Genomic DNA, 27,265 nt, shown 5'->3' with positions numbered 1-27,265 from the left:
CCCCTGTATAAGTGTCCATTAACACTGTGGAGGTTGGTCATTTCCTGGACACACTGAGAAACAGCATAATTCTCATCTTCCTGACTCTTGAGCTTGATTTCCTGCTAATTTGAAAGTAATAGTAACATGAACACCATATGTTAGAGAACCAGCTACGGTGATATTCTAGAGAAGGTGTTCTTGCTCACAGCTGCACTGAATGGTTATATCAAATTGTATTTTATTTTCCATGGGTCACTGGGATGGACGTTTTTCCAGTGACTATCCCATTGATAACACCACAGAGTCGTATTCCAGTTTTAAAACTGCTTTGGAATTGTGTAGTGCATAATCCAGATCTTGGAGAGTGGTTTCATCCTATAACCATGCCTCCACCATCAACACTGTGAGATGACCCCCAGGAAGGCACAGTGAGAACAGAGAAATAAGCAAGACTTGGCCCCAGACAAGAGTTTACTGTTTTCTTCTTCATTGTTGGCTAAACCTGGATGGCTTACTCCAAGCCATCTGGCACTTCATAGATTTTTTTAAAAGCAAGTGTGATTATCTTCTTTGAAAATTTACACCTCCCCCATCAGGTAAGGGTCAAATAGACCTGGACTTCACCATTAGATATTAATAGCTGTGATTATAGAACTCATATGCCCCTCTAGAGCCTCATATGCATCCAAGTATAAATCTCATTTTTATGGAAAGTACAATGTTTTATGAAGCCAGGTTGCAAAGCATTTTGGGAGTGGGATGTTACTGCATACACTTTGCAGACAAAGGAATCAAGCCCCAGAGTGGGGATGAATCCTGACCGAGAACACTCAGATTGCAAGCAGCAAATCCAGCAACCAAGCCAGGCTCTACCCGACTCTGAAGCTAATGACCATTGCTTCTCTCTACACATGTGTGAAGAGGTACTGAAAAACACTTTCTCCTGGCCTCAGAACTCGATTCTGGGACTGTATAGAAGGCAACCAGGAAAAAGTTAAGCTCGGCAGGTTAAAGCTTTTTCCACATCACTTGACAGCTTGAGTTTGATCCCTGGGGCCCACATGATGAAAGGAGAGAACTGGCTCCTGCAAGTTGACCTCTGACCTTCACACATGTGCCGGGGCACATATATGCACACACAAGTCAACAAATTCATCAATAGGCAACTAGAAAGAAAACAGAAAAAAAAAACAGTAAATGTGTGGACGAACTGAAAAGAAGCTGCACAGCCCACACAAAAATGTATTACCACACTTTGACCAGAGTCCCTCAGCTAGTTAAAAATGCAAGTTCCATTTTTCACCTCTCAGTCCACATACTCTGTTTCACTCATCCTCAAGAGAAACCTTGTTATGGTAGAAAGAAGTTGGGGTTCAGAATTATGTGACTGGGGACTAAGATTCAAGATCCTAAAACTTGTCTGCCAGCCTGTTTTGTTTTGTTTTGTTTTGTTTTTTGTCAATGTAGGCTTGACGGTATTCAGTTTCTCCATCCTCAAAATAAGGGTTGTGTATATAACTATATATAAGCTGAAGTGAGAATTTGTTGATATAAAACAAGATTGGACAGGGCACCTGACACAGTACATGACTCTAAAGCAGCAATTCTCTCATCGCCTTCCTTCCTTTCTTCCTTCTCCAGGCTCAGCAATGTGAGGTCTCCAGTTCACTTACCTAGGAGCTTGAGTAAAGTGTTCTCCTCCTAGGGTCTCTGATCAGTGATGAGATGGTCTGAGCATCTACGCAGATGACTTCTCAGCAACGAAGTCAAACAATCCAGCACTCAGTGGGCCAGGGCATTTCCTGGAGAACTTGTGAGCAGCACTGTCCTTGGTTCTGAACCAGGAGTCCTAGCCTCTCTTCATCCCTTCACCCAGTGTATATCCGAGCTTGCTGTCTGGACAATTCCAAGTCGCCTCTGTACTCATGGGCAGGAAACACACAGAGGCTAGCTTAAGCCAGGGCTGAGGATCTCTGAGACTGCCCTAAGTCTCTGTGGAATTTAACAACAGATGGAAGAGACTTGTTTTTTTTTCTAAATGAGAAAAAGCTGTTAGGCTTGCAGAAGAGGGCAAAGGCATGCCCAGTCTGGAGTGTTTTTCCACCATGTTGACAAGGAAACAGCCATCTTCTTCTGCATGACGAAAGGTTCCATGTGTGCCAGGAACATGGGAATAAATCTGACATTTGTCCCAGCCCCCAAGGTCCCTGGTAACAGTTGATATGAAAATGGAACCAGAAAATGAGGGTGGCATAGAGGAAGGCAGGCATCATTAAATTTTCCCAGGGAGACATGAACAAATGTCTATTCACCCCAGATAGGACATCAATTACAGACCAATGTAAAGACGCAACTACAGTCCAACCCGGCAAACTAATGGCTTCATTCGTTTACTGATAAAAGTGGGTGAGCGTCTACTTACAGGGGTGTGGGTGGCCCCCCAAAAGCTCCATCACCACAGTCTCCCACCCCATCATAGAAAATGACCTCACAGAAGCTGCAACATGGAGTCTCAGCTGCAGTTAGGCCTGCACTTCCTGTATACTCCAGCATCTCCCAAGTTGACCCGCAGTTACACCAATATGCTCAATGAGTTTCCAAGGTGGTCTCCACTTAAATATGATCGTTTTATATCCTACAGAAAACTGGTGACAAAAATTTAATGGCCATGAGACTTCCTGAGGCTGCCTTCATCCAGCACAAGTCAGGAAACATTCCCTAGAATGGATACATATTAGATCATAGGTACAAGTTTTAAATAAATGCTCTCAGTGGCCAGAGAGATAACTCATAGGCTAAGAATGTTTGCTGTTCTTGCAGAGAATCAAAGCTCAGCTCCAAACACCTACATTACTAAGCCCACAACTGCTAGTAACTCCAGTCCTGAGAGATTTAATGCTGTCTACTGCCCTCTGCACACACACACACACACACACACAGGCAAACAGAGAGAGAGAGAGAGAGAGAGAGAGAGAGAGAGAGAGAGAGAGAGAGAGAGAGAGAGAGAAAACGCACCCAGCAAGTAAACACTTCAAAAGCTTCAGGAAGTCCTTGAAACTGAACAAACACACTAGGCTACTCCCTACTAAAGCACACACAAGCAGTAAGGACTGCTTAGAGACATGCTGTAACAATATGATCTACACAGAACAGTGATTCTCAACCTGTGGATTAAGACCTCCTTGGGGTCGTACAACCCCTTCAAAGAGGTCACTAAAGACCATCAGAAATATACGAAATTTCCATTATGATTTCTAAAAGGAGCAAAATTACATCTATGAAATAGCAATGCAAATAATTTAATGACTGGGGTCACCACAACACGAGGAACGGTATTAAAGGGTCACAGCATTAGGAAGGTTGAGAACTGGTGGCCTAGAAGATGCTCATGTCAGGCTGAAGTACCTCAGAGAAACTCTCATCTGTTGAATTGTCTGAAAAGTTGTGGAGTGAGCTCCAGAATTCCTGACTTAGTGCACCATCAGCCATGCTGGGGTAGGATTTGTTGATGCGAGCTGTCTTTGAGTCATTTCTACCCCTGTAAGTAAACTCAGTAAAATTCACAGGTTCACCACGTTGGGCTTTGGTAGTCTCTTTACTTTGGTCTGCCATTGATTCCCTGTCTTAACATTTCCCCAGGAATGGTTGGTTTCTCTCTCATATATATATGTGTGTGTGTGTATGTGTGTGTGTGTGTATGTGTATATATATATATATATATATATATATATATATATATCATTCTATCTGTGTGTGTATGTGTCTGGCTCTCTCTCTCTACTCTGTCTCTGACTCTGTCTCTCTGTGTCTCTGTCTCTCTCTCTGTGGGGGGGGTTTTATCTATCTATATCTCTATCACTCTATCTCTATCTGTGTGTGTCTGTTTGTATCTCTCTGTCTGTCTGTCTGTCTGTCTGTCTCTCTCTCTCTCTCTCTCTCTCTCTCTCTCTGTCAGCCTATAGATCAGGATGTGGCTCTCAGCTACTGCTCCAGTGCCATAAGTGGCACCATGCTCCCACTGTGTTTCCCATCATGATGATATTGTACTAAACCTCTGAAACCATAACCCAGCCCCCAAATAAATGTCTTCTTTCATAGGAGTTGCCTTAGTCATAGTGTCTCTTCACAGCAATAGACCAGTGACTAAGACACATAGTAAAGCAGTAAGAGTTCAGTTATTTTTCATACTAAGGACACATTTATAGGAGAAATATTTTCATAAATTAGTATTGATGTAAGCAGAATTATTTGTTATCCTGAGACAGGATCTTGTGTAGCCTAGGTTGGCTTCGAACTTTACATGTAGCTGAGAATGACCTTGAATCCATGATCCTCCTGGCTCCATCTCCCAAGTCCTGGCATTAGAAGCATGCAACAACAGAATATTAGCCTTGTAGCCAAGATTTTAGCCCAATTCTTCTTCAAACCACTCTCTCTGTGGTTAGTTCATTTACCTGAAGTTTCTCTTACAATGATGCATTTCTGTCATACGTAGTCAATTTGGTAAGCTGAGTCTTTTCTGATAGAAACAGCCATGGTAATTGCTATAACCAGCGACCATTAGGTCCTAGAAGATGGTCTCTTATCTGTGGGCTTCAACTAGACTTAGAACCAACCCTACAGACTTGTAATGTAAATGCATCTAAAAGCAATGAGTATCACACAGCAATGATCAAAAAGTGAGCTAAGTCACAAGGAAATTCAAATCAAGGAACCCAAAAGACAATAGTGCACGCATGTCATCTTATTTTTTTATTTTGAGACAGAGTCTCCATAAGTTGCCCTGGCTGATTTTGAACTCAGGCTGTAGGCCGGAGAGATTGCAAATTTTGTTTTCGGTTTTTTTGAGACAGAGTTTCTCTGTATGGCCTTGACTGTCCTGTGTCTTCCTTTGTATACCAGGTTGGCCTTGAACTCAGAGAATGTGCCTGTCTCTACCCCCCACCAAGTGCTGGAATTAAAGGCTTACACTACCACCTCCTAGGCTGTGATTTTCATGTTGAATGTAGAGAAAGAAGTTTAATGAAGAAAATGGGATAAATTCATGTAATGTGTAATTATTTAGCCATTAAAAGGGAAGAAATTCTTGTATATATTATTACAAGGCTGGACTTTGATGTCAGAGTGAGCATAATGCCTGATCACAAAAAAATGAACACTGTACAGTTCCTCCTGTATGGATTACCCAAAGGAGTCAAGTTTCTAGGCACATAGAGTAGAATTACAGTTGCTGGCACCATGAAGAAGCAGAAGAGTGAATATTGGATACAAGGTTTCTGTTTTACAGGATGAAAAGCATTGTAGACGCTAGACAGTATCAGTGATTCAAACAACACAAATGAGTTTATTGTTAGAACTCCAGGTGACTAACTGTTCTAGATCCCTGACTACCTCCTTGCCAATCTGAAAAGAGATCTAAGATCTACAAAAAATATATACTGATCAGTAGATATGGACAGCCAGCATGCTTGTTCCTTTTTGTTGTCAATTGCCAAGACCTAGAGTCCCTTAGGAAGAGGGAACACAATAAGGAATTGTATAGATCAGCCTGGCCTGTGAGTATGACTGTGCAAAATTGTCTCTATAGATGATTGATGTGGGTGGTCCAAGACAACATGGGTGGCACCACCCCAGGAAGACATCCCTGAGATGTATATGAGAGCAAAGAGCAGGAGCCAATAAACAACATTCTGCCATGGTTGCTGCCTCAGGGTTCCTGCCTGGAGTTCCTGCCCTGATTTCCTAGAGTGACAGACTGTGACCTACCAAATAAATACTTTTCTCTCCTACCTTCCTTTTCATCAGCTTGTTTTGTCCCAGCAACAGAAAAGCAAACTACATAGGACACTCATCCATCATTCATCCTCTTGGCAAGCATTTATTGAGTATAAAGCAACAGATTATGTAAGGTTAATTTAAATTTACTAAGGGAGTCATTGAAATTGCAGTGGTGGCCTAGTGTGATGGTGCATGGCTGTAATCCTAGGAGACCGAGGTAGGAGGAGCTTGAGTTTGAGACCAGCATGGGGCTCTGCAGGAGGACATTACCGAAAAATGCAACCAAACTTTGTAGTTGTTTGTAAATGTAAGCAGGTTTTCTTTTCTCCTGACGACCAGGTCCCAAACAATCACACAAAAGCTTATATTAATTACAAAATGCTCAGCCTATAGCTCAGACTCATTACTAACTAGCTCTTACAAATTAAACAATTTTTATTAAGCTACATTTTACCAGCAAGTCTTGTTGCTCTGGCAGCTGGCTGGAATCTCCTGACTCAAGCCTTCTTCTTCTGTGTCTTTTCAGTTTGACTTTTCCACCTAGCCTTTTTCTGCCTTTCTATAGGCCAAATCAGCCTTAATATTAACCAATGAGAGTAAAACATATTCACAGCGACAGAAAGAACATCCCACAGCAGTTCTTTGAGGGTTGGGAAGGGCATACGATGCTGTGTGTGAAAGCTGAGCCACACCATACTCCAAGAAGACTGGGATGGCTCACCTGCAAGGTGTGAGGTAGTCAGCTCTCAGGGGTAGATGAGTTCATTTCCTTCTTGTTGTGAGTGAATAATTGACAACCATCAACTGACAGCTAAGAAAGAGACTCCGTCCATCATGGTGGTGAAGGCATGACCCCAGAGCGTGGGTGGCTGATCACATTTCAGGTACAGTCAGGAAAAATCAGACAGGAAGTGGAGTTGAACCTTCTTCAAACCTCAAGGCCTGCCCCCCAGTTCCACAACCTTCTAGAAACCTGCTGCCATTTGGGGCAGTATTAGCAGACAGTCTATGTATATTCTCCTAGCTGCTTGTATATCCAATAGAATAGGAAGGCTACATGATATTGCTTATAATGTATTTCTTACAAAATATTGGAATAACAAGTCTGTGTGTGTTCAATGCAGATGGGATTTGGAGTTTTAATTTTATTTATTCTTTGATATTTGTACATGTATACAAAATATCTTGCACACATCCAGCCCTCATTTCCGTCCTCCAACTCCCCCATGGGGTCCCAATAACATCTCCTTTTCTACACCACGTTCTCTTATAAAGTTTATTTATAACCCACTGAATCTAATCTGTGCTACCCATATCATCGTGGCCGTAGGATCATCCAATGGTCCTAGACAACCTTCCAGGGACCCCACCAAAAAAGGGGGCTGCCAAGGGCTGGCTGGAGGGATGGCTCAGGACTTAAGAGCACTGACTGCTCTTCCGGGGGACCTGGATTCAATTCCAAGCACCCACATTTCAGCTCACAGCTGTCTGTAACTCCAGTTACAGGGGACCAACACCCATGGTAAAGCGCCAATGGGCCTCTTGCTGGAATGTCCAGCTGGCTTGGTCTTGCGTGGGTGGTCACAGCTGCTGTAGCTTCACCTGTGCAGCAGGTATGTCACATCTAGAGGACGGCACAGCTCCCCATTCTCCAGCTCTTACATTCTTGCATCTTCCTCTTAGAGATGTATGGTGTGTTATTGTGAAGCACAAGGGGAACCTTGGTGGATTCCACGGCAGAGAGGTCGACCAAGGCGGAGGGACAAACACGCCAGGCAGACAGGGCTTAAGCGATAAGTTTTATTACAAAGGGTAGGGAAGGGGGAGGGACGAGACACAGAGGCAGAAGGGGGAAGAAGGAGACAGGGAAAGTTCTGTCTGCCCCTGGGGTAACAGCGGGAAAGCCTGCAAAGACAGCTGGAAAAGAGTGTCAGTGGGCTGGGTCTGTCTTTTAAAGGGTCCTGTGCACCTGCCTGCAGACAATGCAACCCTGGAACCCTGGGCTGACCAGGGCACTGCCTGAGTGTGTTCTGTCAGGTGACAGGGGCGGGCCAGCATAGTGCCTGAGACCTTACTTCGTGAGCCTTGTAAGTGGGTTGAGAAGATCTTCAGCCAAGCACCCAGTCACTTGTTCTCAACTTACAAACAAGAACAAGTATCTTCATTAACCAGGTTCCTTGACAAGTTTATGGATGTAAACGTGAATATTGAAAATGGAGTTTAACAACGTGACCGCTGCAGCCCTTCCAGAGGACCCGAGTTCAGGTCCCAGTACCCACATCGGGCACCTCGAAACTGCCTGCAACTCCAAGTCCAGGGGATCCGATGCCTCTGACCTTGGGGGTTCTGATACTCGTGTGCTCATATTCACACGCAGACACACCTACATATAACTAAACCTAACAAGAATAAATCATTTTTAAAATTATGTCATTTTTGGGAAAACGGGTGGAACCGAAGATCATTGTGTTAAGGAAAGTAAGTCAGAATCAGAGAGACAAACCTCACATGTTTCCTCTTGTGTAAAGAATGGAGTTTTTTAAGATGTCAAAAACAGAAGGAGAACAGTTTGGAAATGAGGAAGGGACCGGCGGTTGGGGAAGGAGGTACTCGGCAGGATAACGGCAGTGGATGTAATTTTACATGTGTACACACATCGTTATGAATCCTCTTGTCTTTTTCGTGAATACTAATTTAAAGATGTGTATTTAAATTATTTATTTAAATTATGTGTATTTAAATTCCCAGCTTGTGGGAAGATGAGATGGCTCAGTGGAGAGAGGAGTTGTCCACCAAGCCTGATGACCTCCATTTGAAACCCAAAGACCCAGGTGGTGGAAGGAGAGAACCGACTCCCTCAAGTTATCATCCAACCCCACATGTGCACCATGTGTACACAGGGACAGAGACAGAGACATAGACAGAGTTAGAGACAGAGACATAGACAGAGACAGAGACATAGACAGGGACAGAGACAGAGACAGAGACATAGGCAGAGACAGAGACATAGACAGGGACAGAGACAGAGACATAGACATAGACAGAGACAGAGAGATGCCATAATTCCTTTTTAAACAGAAATCCCACCAAAAGCCAAAAGAGAAAGAGTCATCCAGTGAAACCACCAGGTGCTGAGAATAATTATGTGAATCCATGTGTCCTCCAGCTAGGTTTCTGATCTGGTAGGAAAAGCAAGCTATGAACTCCCCACAATGTAATGCCACTTCTAATCCTAACAGCCTTGTGTTTTGCTTTATTTTTATAGGAAGGGTCTCCCTACAGTCCTACCTGGCCTGCAATTCCCTATGTAGACCAGGTTGGCCTCGAACTACTGAGCTCTGCTTGCCTCTGCCTCCTGTGTGCTGGGATTGAAGATGGGTACCACTAAACCCAGTCTCTTTTTGTGATTTGTGTTAATGGGAAATGCATAACTGTAGCAAATGTTAATCTCTCAGAGCCCAATTTTATCTTATTTTTATTGACAAATAAAGTTATGTGGGTAATATTTACGTTTTAATCTTTTTAACGTCAGATGGGATATCCTCATACTCTGTGTTAGTTACCTCTCTTGCCACCATGTCCAATATCTGATGAAAAGAAACTTAATGAAGAACAGCTTACTATGGCTCACAGTTTTGCTGTTTTGAAATATTTATTATTTTTATTTTATATCTGTGAGCCAGAGAGCATGCATGTTCACCATGTGTGTGCAGTGCCCGTGGAGGCCAGAAGAGGGCGTCAGATCCCCTGCAACTGGAGTCGCAGGCAGTGAGCTCCAAGAGGTGGGTGTTGAGAATGGAACCCCAGGCTTCTGCAAGAGGAACGAGAGCTCTTCGTGGCTGATTGCCTCACCATGTGAGGGTTCAGTTCCCCATGGCCACCTAAGCAAGGTGGTAGAATTATGAAACCTGACAGCACCAGTCAGGAAGCAAACAGGAAGTGCGACCCGGCTATGAAACATCAAGGATGACTCTCAGTGACTCACATCCTCCAGCCAGACTCCACCCCCTAAAGCTTCTCCTGCCTCTAAAACAGCACCCGCCATTGAGGACCGTGAGTTGAAACACATGAACATGTGGAGAAAATTTCATACTAAATCACAACACACCATAAATCACTGGATTTACATGAGATTAAAATTTAACATTTTCTTTCTGAAATTTGCTTTTTCCTTGCTACAGTTGGCAGTTATACTTACATGGGAAAGATGCCACCACCCTGCTTTTGAACTCCAATCCAGCTACTATATCAGTGGAAAAACACAATGCTACCTACTCAATACATGGAGCAAGGCAAACATTTGGCTGTGGTCAAGGGGCCATTAGAGAATTGTGAGGTCGTCCCAGCAGGAACATCCCAACAATCGAATCTTTTAGAATGATTTTGACTTACTGGTGCCCTGAGGTCTTCAAGACCACTAGGGTAGAAATGCTCCCCAAGTTATTGGGTAAATGAAGTCATATAGAGGTCAGGGGGTAAAGGTGCCTCGTCTCTGAATGAAGACACGAACTAAGGCAGCTTTGACTTCCTTGTTCCTCAGGCTGTAGATGAGGGGGTTGAGCATGGGGGTCACCATGGTGTATGACAGGGACACCACTTGCTTGCTCTCAGGAGAGTAGCTGGACTTGGGGCGCAAGTGGATGACCCCGGTTGTGCAATAAAACAGAATTACCACGATAAGGTGGGAGACACAGGTAGACAGGGCCTTGTGGCGCCCAGAAGATGATGGCATCCAAAGGACGGCAACCAGAATCCTGGTATAGGACATGAGTATGAGAGAAACAGGAACCATCATAAATACCACTGTGATCACGAAAATACTGACTTCGAAGACTCTGGTGTCTGCACACACCAGGCTCAGCAGAGGTGGTATGTCACAGAGGTAGTGCCGAATGCCCCGAGACCCACAGTATGGGAAGTTGAAGAGCCAGATGGTGAAGACCAGAGCTACGGGGATTCCTGCCAGCCAGCAGGTGGTGGCCAGCAGGTGACACAGCCTCAAGCTCATGATGGTGCCATAGTGCAGTGGCCTGCAAATGGCCAGGAAGCGATCCCAGGCCATGACTGTGAGAAGCAAGGACTCTGTTGTGACACAGGACAGCACTAAGAACAGCTGCAGGGCACAGCTTGTGGGGTACATCCCGCGTCCGGGCCACAGCAGAGTCACCAGCAGACGGGGCGCCACGTCCAGTGAGAAGCAGATCTCCACTAGCGCGAGCTGACGCAGGAACAAGTACATGGGCACACGCAGGCCTGGGTCCAGGCTGGTGAGCAGGACGATGAGCGTGTTGCCCAGCAACGTGAGCAGGAAGGCAGCCAGGAAGAGCACTGCGAGCATTGGGCGCAGGGAGGGCACATGGGCAAAGCCCAGCAGCACAAACTCCAATTCACCAGAGCGGCTGTGATTGGTCCAGGGAGGAGCTGCCCAGAACGGTGGCATGGGCCCGGGATGCGAGGGCAATGAGCTAAGGACCAGGGAGGATCGCTATGGAGTACCAGAGGGAGGAGAAGATGAAGGAAAAATTGTACATTGTGAGTCTCATCCTTCACATTCACACGAAGCTGCCTAGGGGAGCTTATTGAATGGTAAATCAAGCAACAAAGGATGCTGGCATAACCGGATGCAAACATGTAGAAGACTGCACTTAGACCCAAGCCTATCACCATGCACAAAACTTAAGTCAAAATGGATCAAAGGCCTCAACATAAACCCAGCCACACTGAACCTATTAGAAGACAAAGTAGGAAATACCCTTGAATTAATTGGTACAGGAGACCGATTCCTGAACATAACACCGGTAGTACAGACACTGAGATCAACAATTGATAAATGGACCTCCTGAAACTGAGAATCTTCTGTAAGGCAAAGGACACAGCAAGACAAAACGGCAACCCACAGACTGGGAAAAGATCTTCATCAAACCCATATCTGACATAGGGCTGATCTCCAAAATATACAAAGAACTCAAGAAGCTATTCTCCAAAACACCAACCAATCCAACTAAAAAGTGGGGTACAGAACTAAATAGACAATTCTCAATAGAGGAATCTAAAATGGCTGAAAGACACATAAGAAAGTGTTCAGCATCCTTAGCCATCAGGGAAATGCAAATCAAAACAACTCTGAGACACCATCTTACTCCTGTCAGAATGGCTAAAATCAAAAACACCAATGACAGTTTATGCTGGAGAAGATGTGGAAAAAGAGGAACTCGCCTCCACTGCTGGTGGGAGTGCCAACTTGTACAGCCACTTTGGAAATCAGTATGGCAACTCCTCAGGAAAATGGGAATCAGTCTACCACAAGATCCAGCAATTCCACTCCTAGGCATATACCCAAAAGAAGCACATTCATACAACAAGGACATCTGTTCAACGATGTTCATAGCAGCACTAGTTGTAATAGCCAGAAACTGGAAGCAGTTTAGATGCCCCTCCACTGAAGAATGGATAGAGAAAATGTGGTACATTTACACAATGGAGTACTACTCAGTGGGAAAATAAACAATGGAAACTTGAAATTTGCAGGAAAATGGATGGAACTAGAAGAAACCATTCTGAGCGAGGTAACCCAATCACAAAAAGACAAACTTGGTATGTACTCACTCATATGTGGATTTTAGACATAGAGTAAGGATTACCAGCCTACAATCCACACTGCCAGAGAAGCTAGGAAACAAGGGGGACACTAAGAGAGACATACATGGTCCCTAGAGAAGGGAAAAGGGACAAGATCTCCTGAGCAAATTGGGAGCACGGGAAGAGAGGGGAGGGAGCTAGGATAATGAGAAGGGAAGAAGAGGAGGGGTGAGGAGGACATGAGGGAGCAGAAAGGTTGAGTTGGGCGAAGAATAGAAGATAACAAGAATGGAGATAACATAATAGAGGGAGACATTTTAGGTTTACAGAGAAATCAGGCACCAGGGAAATGTCTGCAGATCTACAAAGATGACATCAGCTAACAATCTAAGCAACAGTGGAGAGGCTCCCTTAAATGCCCTCCCCTGATAATGAGATTGATGACTGACTTAGATGCTACCCGATAGCCCTCATGCAGCAGCTGGTGGAAGTAGAAGCAGACACCCACAACTAATCACTGAACTGAACTGGAATTCAGATGCAGAGAAGGACGAGTGAAGAGCGAAGGGGTCCAGAATAGGCTGGTGAAACCCACAGAAACAGTTGACCTGAACATTGGGGAGCTCTTGGTCCCCAGACTGATAGCTGGGAAACCAGCATGGGACTGATCCAGACCCCAGAAACATGGGTTTCAGTGAGGAAACCTTGGAAATCTACAGGACCTCCTGTAGTAGTTCAGTACTTATCCCTAGCATAGGTGTGGACTTTGGGAGCCCAATCCACATAGAGGAATACTCCCTGAGTCAAGACACACGGCGATGGGCCCACGCCCTATCCCAAAGGATAAGACAGACTCTGATGACACCCTATGGAAGGCCTCACCCCTCCAGGGGAGCAGAAAGGATATGTGATAGGTAGGGTTTTAGTTGGGGGGTGGTAGGGGAGGACTGGAGGGAGAAAGGAGGGATTGTCATGTAAAACAATCTTGTTTCTAATTCAAATAAAAAAAAAATCTGCCAAAAAAATGGTAAATCAAGCCATTGCCTCACCATGGACAGTGCCCTTCTTAAAATCCCCAGTGAGTGTGGGGTGAAGCAAAGAGACCTCACACTCCAACCTTGCCTGTCTTGCCCTTGCATCCTCACTCTTCAAAAAACAAACAAACAAAAAAAGAAACTTAGAGCATCTCTCTAAGTAGCCCTGGATATCTGGAACTCATTCTGTAAACCAGACTGTCCTGGAACTCACAGGGATCCTCCTGCCTCTGGCGTGCACCACCACGCCTGTGAGACGGTTCTTGGCTAGCTCTCCGTCCTGGTCCCTTCTGCACCTCTAGCTCACTAGGATTTGTTTCCAGAACCTTTTCATCTACAGACCCTGGTCTTTCCTTCTCACTTCACGACCTTTGTCACACAGGCAGCCTGGGTTAAATTTAGTGTGTCACAAAAAAAAAAAAACTGATGTAAATTCGGGAATTGTAGTCATGAGAGAGTGAGGACTTGGGGTGGGAAGGACAGAGCAGAGAGTGAGGTGACAGGGATCAGAATTATATACTTACATACAGATGGTGTCTATGAAACTGCCAAAGAACAAATTAAGTTTAGGATAAAATTCATGAAAGAAAAAAGAAAAAAGAAAGAAAATTGTTTGGGTTTTGCTTGTTTGTTGTTTTGTTTTCTGTTTTTGTTTTGTATATTGAGACAGTCCTGGCTGACCTAGAGCCCACAGTGTAGACCAGGCTGGCCTCAAACTCACAGAGATCCACCTGTCTGTAACCCCCAAGGGCTGAGATTTAAGGCTTGTGCCACCACCACCTGGCAGAGTTAAGATTTCCAAGACAACACAAGACCAAAAAAAAAATAAAAACATGCCAAGGGGATAAAAACAAGGACTCTGTTTAAACTCCCTGAAGATCATGGGAAGAAACGTCCCCTGACTCCTGAACATGGAGTCTGTCAGTAGAATGAAGGCTGGAAAACTCTGAATGCAACTTGAAAAGAAAAACACCAGGAGGAGGGCTAGGCTCACCCAGGAAATGAAAAACACAAGAAAGTAGAGGTTCTGATTAACACTAGGTGTCTAAGAGTGATGGGGAAATCCCTGCCACATAGGGGCAAGGCAGCCTCCTCTAAGCCTATTTTCTTACCTGTGAAGTTGTGGTAACAGCATTTCACTTGGGAGACTGCATGGCACAGTACTAATTATTGGGGTAGCCCCATGTTTAAAAACCCAACATGGCTATGGCCATCTTTAATGGAGGTCAGAAGGCTGAGGAAATAACACAAGGTAAAGAGCTCGTGCCAGCATCATGAGGCCCTGGGTTTAGAGCTCCAGCCAGACATGGCAGCAGGTGCTTTAACCTGCACATTGGAAGGAGGGGCAGAGATAGAAGACCACATGCCAGCTAATCTGCCTGAAACAGTGAGTGCAAGCTCAGTGAGAGACCCTTCATTGAAAAATAAGGTAAGTAATACAGGAAGACCCTTGAAAATGACAGTTGGCTTCCACTTGTTCACATCCCTGTGTACACACACACACACACACACACACAGAGAGAGAGAGAGAGAGAGAGAGAGAGAGAGAGAGAGAGAGAGACAGAGAGAGAGACAGAGACAGAGACAGAGACAGAGACAGAGATTTTTACAGACCCAAGGACCAAAAACCCAGGAATAGCAGCATTCACAATGGGTTTGACCCGCCCACATCAATCACTGATTAAGAAAACGCCCTACAGGCTTGCCTACAACACTGTCGTATGGAGGCATTTTCCTAACTGACACTTCCTTCTCTCAGATGACTTTAGCCTGTGTCAAGTTGACCTAGAACTATCCAGCACAGACGGTATGATACAAAACACACCACAGTTACCTTGTTTTTCTCTCAGGCTCACATGTACAGGGAGAAATGCACCATAAATGTAGGAAGGGATACACCCTAAAACAACGATGGAGATTCCTCTCAAAGATGAGGACCCTGGCTGGAAAGAACAGTCAGGGAATTTTAGGTTTGGTCTTTTTAGATTGTGGGCTGGCAAGATGGCCCAGTGGGAGAAGGTGCTTGCTGCCAAATCTGACAATTTGAGTTTGATGTCTGGAATCCACATGGTGAAAAGAGAACTTGCAAGTTGTCCTCTAACTACCACACTGCACTGTGACATGCACACACACACACACACACACACACACACACACACACACACACACACACACACACACACACCTCAAGCACATACACACATAAATAAATGTAATTTTAGTATCTAAGTTTCATTTTTAAAAATTACTATGAACAAATCACTCTTAAGGACAGTAGTTGCCAACAAAAAATGAATTTAATGGCACCTTTGGGGACTTGTTATCTCATAATTTTTTGTCAAGGCTTTATTTCTTTATTCTTTTGGGAGGGGTTGAGATAGGGTTTTTCTGTGTAACAGCTCTGGCTGTCCTGGAACTCACTTTGTAGACCTCATAGAGATCTGCCTGCCTCTGCCTCCCAAGAGCTGGAGTTAAAGGAATGTGCCACCACCACCTAGCATATTTATTTATTTTTAACTTGCATGTCTATTGTGTATATATTATCATTTCCATGTCTGTGTATGTGATTCCTGTGTGTGCTAATATGTGTGTCTCTATATGTACCTGTGTTTCTGGTGTTTTTCTCTGGCTTTTCTTCTGCTGGCTTTTTCCTATTCCAGTTTGTGTTTGCTTTATCTTATCTTATGATTATTATTTAGATGCCTCTTTATTTTCTAAGAAGAAGGGGTGTGGAGTAGCACCTGTAAAAAGTTGGGGAGAGGAAAATAGAAAATAGAAAATATCTATTTTCAATAAAAAGAAATACAGAAAAATGGATAACTGTAAGGACAAAAAGTACCACAGCTCGTTCCATCCACACTCTTTATGGCCTGGGAATTGGGTTCTGCAGACCTTAAATCCTGGACCATCCCAGATTGAGGATGTAGGTATAGAATAGATTTTAATCATCATCAGGCATTTGGTTTTGTTGTTCTGTTTTTGTTTTGTTTTCTTTTTGTCAGATGGAGTCATTCAACTAGAATCCGGGCTATGATCTCCTACTCCTTAAATTCTCCATCACCCAAAAAGAAAAATCATATCATTTTGTATCTCAAAGAGTTATCATCAGAGATTACCTTTCCGGTCCACTCCTGAGCCAAGAAATTCATTAGGCAGCACCTAAGCAGCATTCCTTTAGTGAATTAGAGCATTTTAAAATATGATCATGGCATAGACCAAGGATTAGAACTCTTTCTAACATCCCTCTGAACCCCACCCTATGTTAAGAATGGGCAAACTGGGTCTCGCTATGTAGCCAAGGTTGGTCTGGAACTCACAATGTAACTCAGACTGGCCGCCAACTTATGAAAATCCCCCTGACTCAGGCTGTCAAGGTCTGGGATTACATGTCCAAGTCACCAGCACTAGTCAGGACCCAGAACTTCCTGCCACAAAGTTCCAAAAGCCCGTACCTTGAAAGGAAAAAAAAAAAAAAAAAAAAACCGTGCCTTGATATCTAATTTTCAACACAGACTCAGTGCCTCCTTCAGGAAGCTGGAATGAGAGCTGGGGAGTGACAATCCAATATTGGGGAATCCACAACCCAAAGCAAGCAAGGCTTGCAGTGTGTAATCTTCACTTGATGAGGACTCCTCCACCTACCTGTGAAGGAAGGTCAAAATATACCCGGGGCTGGGGGCAAGCCAGAGAGAAAGTTTGTCCCTGAGTAAGTGTCCCCAAGTGTTTCTAAGAGTGGGATGGAAGCCTGAATCCAAACTCTACCATTCAGTACCTGTGAGAATGAATTAACTTCTCTGTCCCTTATCTGTAAATTCACTGTCATCCAACCATCACCACCACCACCAGCAACAGCAGCATCTCCTAACTATGTACAATTAATCTTCATCATCGTGATTAATGCCTCCTTCGGCATCACCATTAAAGAATGAAAAAGAAAACCCAATGATGCTCTTCTCCCAGTGATCATGACAGCATCTGTCAGGCAAACAGAACCCGTGTTCATTCTTGCCTGCAGCGTGAACCCTTGCCCTTCGTGGAGAGCCACCTCACCTATTCTGCTCCTCTGTCTGGGACTAAGATGGGACAAAGCTGCTCTCTTGATCCAGGCGTCCCTGGGGCTGACCGGGATCCAGAAACCAAAGCTTTCAGTCTTTGGCTCTGAGCAGAAAATGAGAGCCCTGAAGACTCTCTCTCCCCTTGGAGAGTTGAGTTCATTATGTGTCTCTCTGTGCCCCAGGTGAAGACAGAGGGAGGCAGAGAGTCTGGAGCCCCTGCTTCCCCCAGAGACTGTGGTCCTTGCCATACTTCCCTCTTCCTGGCTTTCCCTCAGACCTACTGGATTGTGTTTGCCTCTGTCTACACACAAGACAATCCGCACTCCCCTCAATGAATCCAGACTCCCCTCGATGCGTGTAATGTCCCTAAAGATACCTCCTCCTCCTTTCCATCTTCATGTCTTACCAAGTCATGGCACAGCTCTATGTGCCAATTGCTCCTAGCTATGCCAGGGAAACTGAGGAGGGATTAAAGTGCTGGTATGAGAAGTCCATGGTTCACAGTTCTGCTGTGATGAGTGAATGAAGATAAATGAGGAAGGTTTGCACAGACCTCCCAATGGGAAAGCAACACAGCCCTTTCTTCTCTCTGGGAAAGGCTCACCTGTGGACACAGAGCTTCAGAGGTACAGGCTGGAACAATTCCATGTGGCTTTGGATCCTGGTACCTCCATTCTTTGTCCATGAGACATTGATAAAGTCACTTCTGTTTGTCCTCCTATGAAGTGAGATTCATGAAGGACAGATTTTACAGGGCTAGAGACTGGCCAATCAATTTAAATGTTTTATTCTATTTTTTAATCTTGCAGGGTGCAGGTGCCTACAAAGGCCAGAGGCATTGGATCCCCTGGTACTGGAATTACAGCTGTTGTGGGGGTGCCTGGAATGGATGCTGGCACTCAAACTCAGATCTTCTGGAAGAGCAGTACACATTCTTTTTTTAATTTTTTCTTTAAAGATTTATTTATTTAGTATACAGTGTTCTGTCTGCATGTATGCCTGCAGGTCAGAAGGGGTGCCTGATATCATTCCAGATGGTTGTGAGTCACCATGTGGTTGCTGGGAATTGAACTCAGGACCCCTGGAAGAGCAGTCAGTGCTCTTAACCTCTGAGCCATCTCTCCAGCTCCAGTACACATCCTTAAGCACTGAGCCATCAGTGTAGTTTCCAACCAATCATTTGAAAGTGCTGATATTAGCGCAGTACCTGGGGCAAGGTGGAACACGGGAATCACTCTGTTCACTCTGCAGCCAGTATCACCAATTTTAGCAGGTCCTTTGAGACACGATCCATATACCGTGCAACTCACCCAATTGAAAGTGAAAACTTTGATGTTCTTTTGTACATTCACAGAGACGTGGATCCATCACAAATAACACTCCATAAAGAGACCTTGTGACCATTGAGTTGGTGCTGTGGAATAACCCTCTTGTACACTGGTGAAGATATGTTCCTGTAATTGGTTTAATAAAAAAAAAGCTGACTGGACAAAAGCTGAACAGGATAAAGTTAGGCAGGAAAGCCAAACTGAGAATGCTGGGAAGGAGAAGGATGGAGAAGAGTCACCAGCCAGATAGACAATGAGTCTGACAAACAAAAGGGGATAGAAATAAAAAGCCATGAGCCTTGGGCCAGCACATAAATTAATAGAAATAGATTAAGTTGTAAGAGCGACTTAGTAACAATCCTGAGCAATTGGCTGAGCATTTGTAATTAATATTATGCCTCTATGTGAAAATTTTGGAGCCAGGGGTCAGGAAAGAAAAACTCTACCTACAAGTAGGTGTTCCTCAAACCTCTTTTAACTACTAATCTGTTTTCAGTCTCCATGTATAGGACAGTTAGGGATATTTCATATAAATTGGCTCCTAGATTACACCCTCTTTTCCTGCCTAGCAAAATATTTTCAAGGTAAATCCACATTTTAACACATGCCAAACTTCCATTTCTTTGATTTTAATATTGATTCTATTAATCCATCATGTATACATGAGTATTGGAATGTATCTGTTAATTTCTCCGTTATTCAGATGGTGCCAGAGACTGAACCTAGATTATTGTGCAGGGTAAACAAACATTATTTTTTGTCTTCCTTTATTTCAATGCTGAGATGTGCCCCAAAACTTAAAATGGGAGTTTTATCACTGAACCTTATAACTCTCAGACACTCACTGGTGGGTTATAGGCAAACATTGCACCAAAGAGTCATGCCCAATGCCTCTCATACATAAATGATCTATCGCTAGGAAGTATTCCCACCACCTCGCTGGTGGCTTCTAGGCTTGTGGTCTGCCACTGAGTCCCTCAGTGGAGGATTCTAGGCAAAAAGTGCAACATTTGAGCCACACCCCTCATCTCTTTCCTTGGTGGGTTCTAGACGGGCACCTACCCCATGAGTTAGGACCACAGCCACAGTTGATAGAATTCTGAGTTGTTTCCACATGACTGGGACTATTGTGAGTAACACTGATATAAATATCCTACACCTATCCTACAGGTTTTTGTGTAGATTTATGCTTGTCTCTGACTTGGATGTCTACCAAGAGTGAAAATTGGATTCTAGGACAACTCTGTGCTTGACACTCTAAGAAGCCATCAAATTGTCAGCCTTATTATGTATTTGTTCACTTTTCACACAAGAATTGTAGAGCATAATCCTATCATTTTTTGGAGCACCCTGAGCATAGAAGACTCAAGTAATGATGGAAACACTACCAAGCTTTCATATATTTTTCTTAAAAGGACCCCAAAGGTGTCCATCAACAGTGCAGAAGGACATCAGAGAATGAACAATGCTGTTTCAGGAATTCCCCTACAGAAAACCATACATGGCTAGGTCTTTATCAATGACCACCTCAGTTCACATGTGACTTCTTTAGAGACCACACAGTGAGGAGTGCGCTAATGGACAACATTTAGGGCTCCTGCTCAAATAAAATTTAGGACAGAGCAGTGAGATTCCACACTGGGAATCTAAGAGACCAGTTCTTGTTACCAGGAGCCCTGAATGTTCACTGCCCTGTTTCCTGAAGCTGGATTGTATTTGCCTCAAGTCTGCATTGACGACGGTTGACACTGCATGGAAATCTGTGTACACTGCACAGAGCCCTCTTACACACACATATACGTCCACATGCAAGATTCTGTTGTGAAATGCAACAAGTCCCACTCAGGACTTCTCTTGATTCTTGGCTCTGTCATAATTTGGATGGAAGGAGATATGATTCTGCATGATCACACCATGGGTGAGTTAAAAAGGGAACAAATAAATGAGAGGATAATTAACTTTAGAAAAATGACCCAAAAATCACAACCTCTGGCCATATGGTTTTGGGATATAGTACTCAAATTAAATTCTAAGATAAAGTCCCTTTAAAACATGCTCAGATTTCTGTTTGTATTAAGAGTGTAAGAGACCCGTGTTGTGGCTCTGTGTGTAAAGTCACCAACAGCAAAGCCTAATGACACAGTATCATCTTCAGGACAGGGGTGGGGAAGGAGAGAACCAACTCTCACAAGGCGTCCTCTGAACTCGGCACACACAAACACACACACAAATTAATTAGTTAATTAGTTAGTTGTCAATAAATACGTAATTCAAATCTTTTGAGACAATAAGGGGTCTGGAGAGATGGCTGAGCAGTGACGAGAGAGTACTATTCTTACAGAAGACCCAAGTTCAGTTCCCAGCACGCGCATCAGATATCCCACAAATGCCTGTAAATCCAGCTCCAGGACATCTGATGCCCTCTTCCTGCCTCCTTGGCTTCCTGCAGACACGTGACCATGCACTTACATACAACATATACATAATTTAAAAAAAATAAATAAAATAAGAGACTGCAGAGATGGCTCAGAGGTTAAGAGCACTGGCTGCTCTTCCAGAGGTCCTGAGTTCAATTCCCAGCAAATGAGATCTGGTGCCCTCTTCTGGTGCACAGCCGTATATGCAGGCAGAACACTGTACACATAATAAATAAGTTCATCTTTAGAATAAATAAATTAAAACAAAATAAAACCCTCTGAACTAAACAGCACAGTGTTTTTCTTCTCCAAGCTTAGCTTGAAAGTATTCCCACCTTCTTTGTCCTGTGGGTGGTGATCAGAATAGGCCATGATGATAAGTGATTATCATACCACTTGTTCTCCATATAGCATCAAAAATGTGCCCTGCTATTTTGTATCTGAGGAGAAAGTCTCAGAACCTATAAATCATGTCATTTCGGGAGCACTCCCAGTGTACCTGTAGAATGATAGAGCAAACACATTCCTATCCTGTCCTTTCCTCACCCAAAGCAATAGCTGGAGCCTCAGCAACAATGAGCAGAAACAAAACTACCTTGTTTTCATTGTAATCTGATCGCCTTGGGTGTTTGTTAGAGCGGTGAAAAGTTGACTAACACAGAGAGTTTTGTTTGTTGACACCTTTGGTTTATGGTCTGTTTCTGCTGGCTTACCCCATAAACATCTATGAAATAGTGACACGGAGTTTACATCTGGAGAAATCAAAGCACAATATCAAAAACTAAGGCTGTGACAGGCTCAAGAAGTATATTTGGTTTTTCTCCAAATGTAAAAATAGTGTCTGGCCGGCGTTGGTGGTGCATGGCTTTAACCCCAGCACTCGGGAAGCAGAGGCAGTCGGATCTCTGTGAGTTCCAGGTCAGTCTGGTCTACAGAGCGAGTGCCAGGACAACATCTGAAGCAATACAGAGGAATGCTGTGTCGAGAAACCAAAAAAAAAAAAAAAAAGCAAGTATTTTCTGGAGAGATGGCTCAGTAGTTAAGACCATGTTCAGTTCTCCGCATCCATGTCTGGCAGTTCACAACAGCCTGTAAATCCAGTTCAAGGACATAGGCCCTCCTCTGTATTTGCAACAACCACACTCATGTACACAGGGGACACACACACACACACACACACACACACACACACACACACACACGGAGAGAGAGGGGGAGAGAGAGAGAGAGAGAGAGAGATACATAACTAAAAAATAAAATTTTTAAAATCAACATTCCTATATGATACAAGTCCTGGAAAAACTCAGAATAGAAAGAAGCTGTGTGGAGACAACAATCTGAAACATATCTATAGTTAGACATTTTATTAAGAGGGAAAAAGGGGGGCTGGAGAGATGGCTCAGAGGTTAAGAGCACCTGCTGCTCTTCCAGAGGTCCTGAGTTCAATTCCCAGCAACCACATGGTGGCTCACAGCCATCCGTTATGAGATCTGGTGCCCTCTTCTGGTGTGCAGATATACATGGAAGCAGAATGTTGAATACATAATAGATAAATGAAATCTTTTTTAAAAATGTTTCCAAAAAAAAGAGGGGAAAAAACTCAAAGCATTTCTAGTCTTGTTTCAAGGACAGAGAAACACAAAGTGTTCAGCTGCAATCTCCAGCTCACCCCTGCTTGATCTGCCCATTCTTCCTTCTCCAAACCCCTCCCTCTCTGAAAAAAACTCTAAAAAAGCCCAGTTCCGCAGTGGCCGTGGCTCCTCCCCTTAGCTGCTAGCTGCTGAAGACCCCCCTATTATCGCGCCATACTTGGGCACACACCCAGCTTGTGGAGGACCCACCATCACGCCCCCTACAGGGTATCTAAGCCCCCTCTGTAGATCTGCCACCAGAATTTTTCCCGCCCTTTGCCCTACCTCACTCTCTGGGGCCTGGAGGGTCACACAGGAGAGCTTTGCCAAAACAAAGCAGGTCTTTTACTTTATGATTTGGCTTGATCTGTTTGACTGTGTCAGAGGAGAAAGCTATCACAGAGGATCAAAGGACTGGGAGGGGCAGAAAGAAGAGGTTTTGGTGGTGACTGTGGTCAAACTGTATAATGTAGTTGAAAGAGAGCATAGGTAGGAAAGCTGCCATGGTGATGATGAATTTCCAATCCTCCTGCCTCTGCCTCGCTTTTCTGAGAATGAGGTTGCTAAGTTTGTATTTTGCCTGATGTCGGGGATAGAAAGAAAAACATGAGCTTCCTGTATACAAGTTATTTTTATGTTTTGCAGGAATTAAAAAAGTAAAAGAAGCCAGGCAGAGGTGGTGCAAACCTTTATTTAATCCCAGCACTCGGGAGGCACCGGCACGTGAATCTCTGAGTTCTGAGTTCGTGGCCACCCTGGTCTACAAAGTGACCTTCAGGCCAGCCAGGGCTACACAGAGAAACCCTGTCTTTAAAAAAAGAAAGAATGAAAAGAACAGGGGCTGGAGCTATGACTCAGTGGTTAAGAGCACCGGCTGCTCTTGAAGAGGAACCAGGTCTGAATCTCCCAACTCACAGGGTCTTCACAATCATCTGTGACTTCAGTTCCAGGGGACCCAGCATGCTTTGGCCTCCTTGAGAATTGTATGCACAGGGTACACACACACACAGGCAGTCAGGCACACACATATGTACAAAATAAATACTTTATTTAGTTTTTCAATTTCTATGCATTGTTCCTAAAATCAGAATCACATTGCTTTCCCTATTTGCTTTTCTCCCCCAGGACCCTCCTTCTAGACTTGGGGTACACAGATACTATGGGCTATCCAGACAACAGTGTCCACTGTAAGTTTTCTGATTGCAGCGCCAAGTTCCTTTCTGCCTCTGTCTGTAGTTTCTCTCTCCCTTTTCTCAGTAACAGAAAAAAAGGAGCCAGAGCAACTCTGAAAACCCGTATCATCAACTCCTTTATTTAAAAGTACTCGCAGAGCTGGGGATGTGGTACAGGGCTTGCCTGGCTCGCTCTAAGCCCTGCTAGGCCAACTGTGCTCCACAAAATGGCCCACACCCATAAGTATTGGGGAACGCAAACTGAACTGGGGAGGGCTTGTTTTTTCAGTTAGTAGTGGGGGGTCCATCTGGAAGGAGTTGAAGGAGGAGTGGGAGATGGATGTTCTCAAAAACCTGCACTCGGAGAAATTATCAAAATGTCAATCAAAATATACATTTTTTTAAATCCCTGTAGAGTGGCACACCCACTTAATTCCAGAACTCAGGAGGCAAAGGCAGGTGGATCTCTGTCAGTTCGAGGCCAGCCTGGCGTACCTAATGAGTTCCAAGTTAGCTAGGGCTACCTACTGAGAGCCTCTCTCAAAAGAATTAAATGAGAAAAAAAGATGTCCCCACAGAATTAGAAGGGACCAGCACTGAGAAAGTTGTGTGCCCGGCGCAAGTGGCTTAGTGCAGCACAGTGCTCACCCCCGGAGTCGGGCCAGGGCATACTGGGCTGCCATGTGGACCTCACGGTTCCGAAGGCTGTAGATGAGAGGGTTGAGAACAGGTGTGACCACCAGGTAGAAAACGGCCACCAGCTTATGATGTCTGGCGGGGAGAGCGCTAGAGGCTCGGGGCCGCAGGTACATGGCACTCACGGTGCCATAGAAGAGCCCCACCACCGCCAAGTGTGAGCTGCAGGTAGACAGGGCCTTTCGGCGACTCCCAGCCGAAGGCAACCTGCTCACTGCAGCCAGAATCCAGGCGTAGGAGGCTAGGATGAAGGCCAAGGGTACCAGGAGGATGGGCACGCCCAGGCCGTAGACCAGCCTGTAGTTGGCTGTGGTGTCCGCACAGGCTGTCCTCAGCACGGCAGGCAGCTCACAGAAGAAATGATCCACCGCAGGCCTCCCGGGACAGAAGGGCAGGCGCAGCGCGGCCACCGCATTGGGCACCGACAGTCCAAAGCCCAGAGTCCAGGACGCTCCAGCCAGCGCTGTGCAGCGGGGCGTGGTCACCAGGCTCGCATAATGCAGGGGTCTGCACACGGCCAGACAGCGGTCCAGGGCCATGGCGGCCAAGAGGATGGCCTCGCAGCTGCCCAGGGAGATGCCCACATACAGCTGCGCCCCGCAGCGTGCCAGGGACAGGCGGGCTTGCTGCATGGCCATGTGTGCCAGCGCCTGCGGCAGCGTGGTGCTCACATAGGCCGTGTCCAGCAGCGCCAGGTGGGTCAGCAGGCGGTACATGGGCCGGTGGAGTCGTCTGTCCAGGGTTATCAGTCCCACGAGGGCACCATTTCCCAACACCGTGGCCAGGTAGGCCAGGAGAAGAGAGGCCCACAGCAAGGGACGCAGGGAAGGTGGGGCCCACAGCCCCAGCAGGAGGAACTCGCTGGTCCCTGAGTCATTGAGGGTTCCTGGGCCCATCCTGGGGACAGAGACAAGGGCAGGATCACTGCAGCCCCTCTGGGCTAGGAGGGTAAGGGATGGGGTGGTTTCCAGCTCGCCCTCCCCTTCCTCGCCCCTACTTTTTCCTCCCCATCTCTAAGTTACGTCTTGCTTGCCTTTTACAGTAACTTGGTGACTGTTTTTATCTCTGCCACTCACAGACTGTGTTACATTGAAGGAAGTTTCTGAATCTGAAGCTTCCCTCTTAAAGGTTTTGACAAAAGCCTAATGACCTGATTTTAATCCTTGAAACACACAGTCACACACTCACTCACACACTCACACACACTCTCACACTCACACACACTCACACACACACTCACACACACTCTCACACACTCACACACATACTCACACACACTCACACACACTCACACACACTCACACACACTCACACACTCACACACACTCACACACACTCTCACACACTCGCACACACTCACACACACACTCACACACACTCACACACTCACACACACACACTCACACACTCACACACACACTCACACTCACACTCACACACACTCTCACACACTCGCACACACTCACACACACACTCACACACACTCACACACTCACACACACACACACACACTCACACACTCACACACACACACACTCACACACTCACACATACACTCACACTCACACACTCACACACTCACACTCACACACACACTCACACACTCACACACTCACACTCACACACACACTCACACACACTCGAGATCATGGTGATAAATTAATGAAAACATTTTCTTTACCATTTTGTAGAAGATTCTCTCTCTCTGCTCCCTCTCCCTCCCTCTCCTCTGTCTCTCTAACTCTCCCTCCTCTCTCTTCCCCACTCTCTCCCCATTTCCTCCCCTTTCCCCACCCCAGCCTTGTCCCCTCCCTTCCTCCCTGCTCGTTCTCCCCTCTCCCCTCTCACGCCCCTCCCCTCTGTCCCCCTCTCTCTTCCTCCCCCCCCTCCCGTCCCCCTGTCCTCTCCCCTTCTCCTTCCTGCGCACCCCCCCCCGCCATTATCTCTCCTCGTCTCCATCGTTCTCCATCTCCGTCTGCCTCAGCGATTCACACGCAGGTTCCTTCAGGCTGGTTCTGCCCAAGTCCTCAGGAGAGCCCGGGACCCCAACCCTCTCCCTCCAACCGCCACTCCCCCTCCCCGCCATCCGGCTTTCAGTCCTCTGCCCCCAAATATCTTACACAGTGCGCGCTGCCATCTGGCAGGTGGGGGGCTGTGTTAGGGGTTGTAAGACCGAGGCCAGTGAACCCCCCACCCCGACATGAACCCAGGGTGGTCCAGATGGTGACCTGGCCTCCGGCACAGCCTTCTGCTGCCCTTCCCCTCTCTCCCCCCGACCTCTGAACTCAGCAGCCCTCCTTCCACTCTGAGCCAGTCATTCTGAGACCCAAGAGGCCCTTTGTGGGGGGGGGGGAGGGGGGAAATCCTGTCCAGGCCAGCTTGGGCGTGGTCAGCGGCACCTGTGTCCTGCCCCAAGAGGGCGCGGTTAGCCCGGATTTTCCCCTACAGCCCTTCTCTATTTTGCTGGAAAGAGACTGCATTATACAAAGTTCTACGACACACACAAGTCAGATGAACACCTCCTTCCTTCCCTCCCCTCCTCTCCTCATCCCTCTCCTCCTCTTCCCTCTCCTCTCCTCATCCCTCTCCGGGT

General features: G+C 45.6%; 3 protein-coding genes across 3 annotated transcripts in view; all 3 read right to left on the bottom strand.

Moving 5' to 3' along the window:
• Window positions 1-27,265, bottom strand: part of LOC118239329 (zinc finger protein 805-like) — a 573,173-nt gene that overhangs the window by 459,299 nt on the left and 86,609 nt on the right. The window lies entirely within an intron of this gene.
• Window positions 10,229-11,200, bottom strand: LOC103162172 (olfactory receptor 10A5-like). Its single transcript, XM_027430856.1, has one exon. The coding sequence runs from the start codon at window positions 11,198-11,200 to the stop codon at window positions 10,229-10,231; it is 972 nt and encodes a 323-aa protein (XP_027286657.1).
• Window positions 24,621-25,568, bottom strand: LOC100759118 (olfactory receptor 2A1/2A42). The gene has a single exon (XM_027430821.1). The coding sequence runs from the start codon at window positions 25,566-25,568 to the stop codon at window positions 24,621-24,623; it is 948 nt and encodes a 315-aa protein (XP_027286622.1).

This window comes from Cricetulus griseus, chromosome 9 (assembly GCF_003668045.3).
Source record: "Cricetulus griseus strain 17A/GY chromosome 9, alternate assembly CriGri-PICRH-1.0, whole genome shotgun sequence".
In the NCBI taxonomy this organism is placed as follows: domain Eukaryota; kingdom Metazoa; phylum Chordata; class Mammalia; order Rodentia; family Cricetidae; genus Cricetulus; species Cricetulus griseus.
The sequence above is the reverse complement of the archived record's forward strand: the minus strand, read 5'-3'. Positions and strand labels throughout refer to the sequence as shown.

What these genes read in the sequence shown, in the direction of transcription:
- LOC100759118 (XM_027430821.1), bottom strand. Translation starts at nt 25,568, where the DNA reads ATGGGCCCAGGAACCCTCAATGACTCAGGGACCAGCGAGTTCCTCCTG.
- LOC103162172 (XM_027430856.1), bottom strand. Translation starts at nt 11,200, where the DNA reads ATGCCACCGTTCTGGGCAGCTCCTCCCTGGACCAATCACAGCCGCTCT.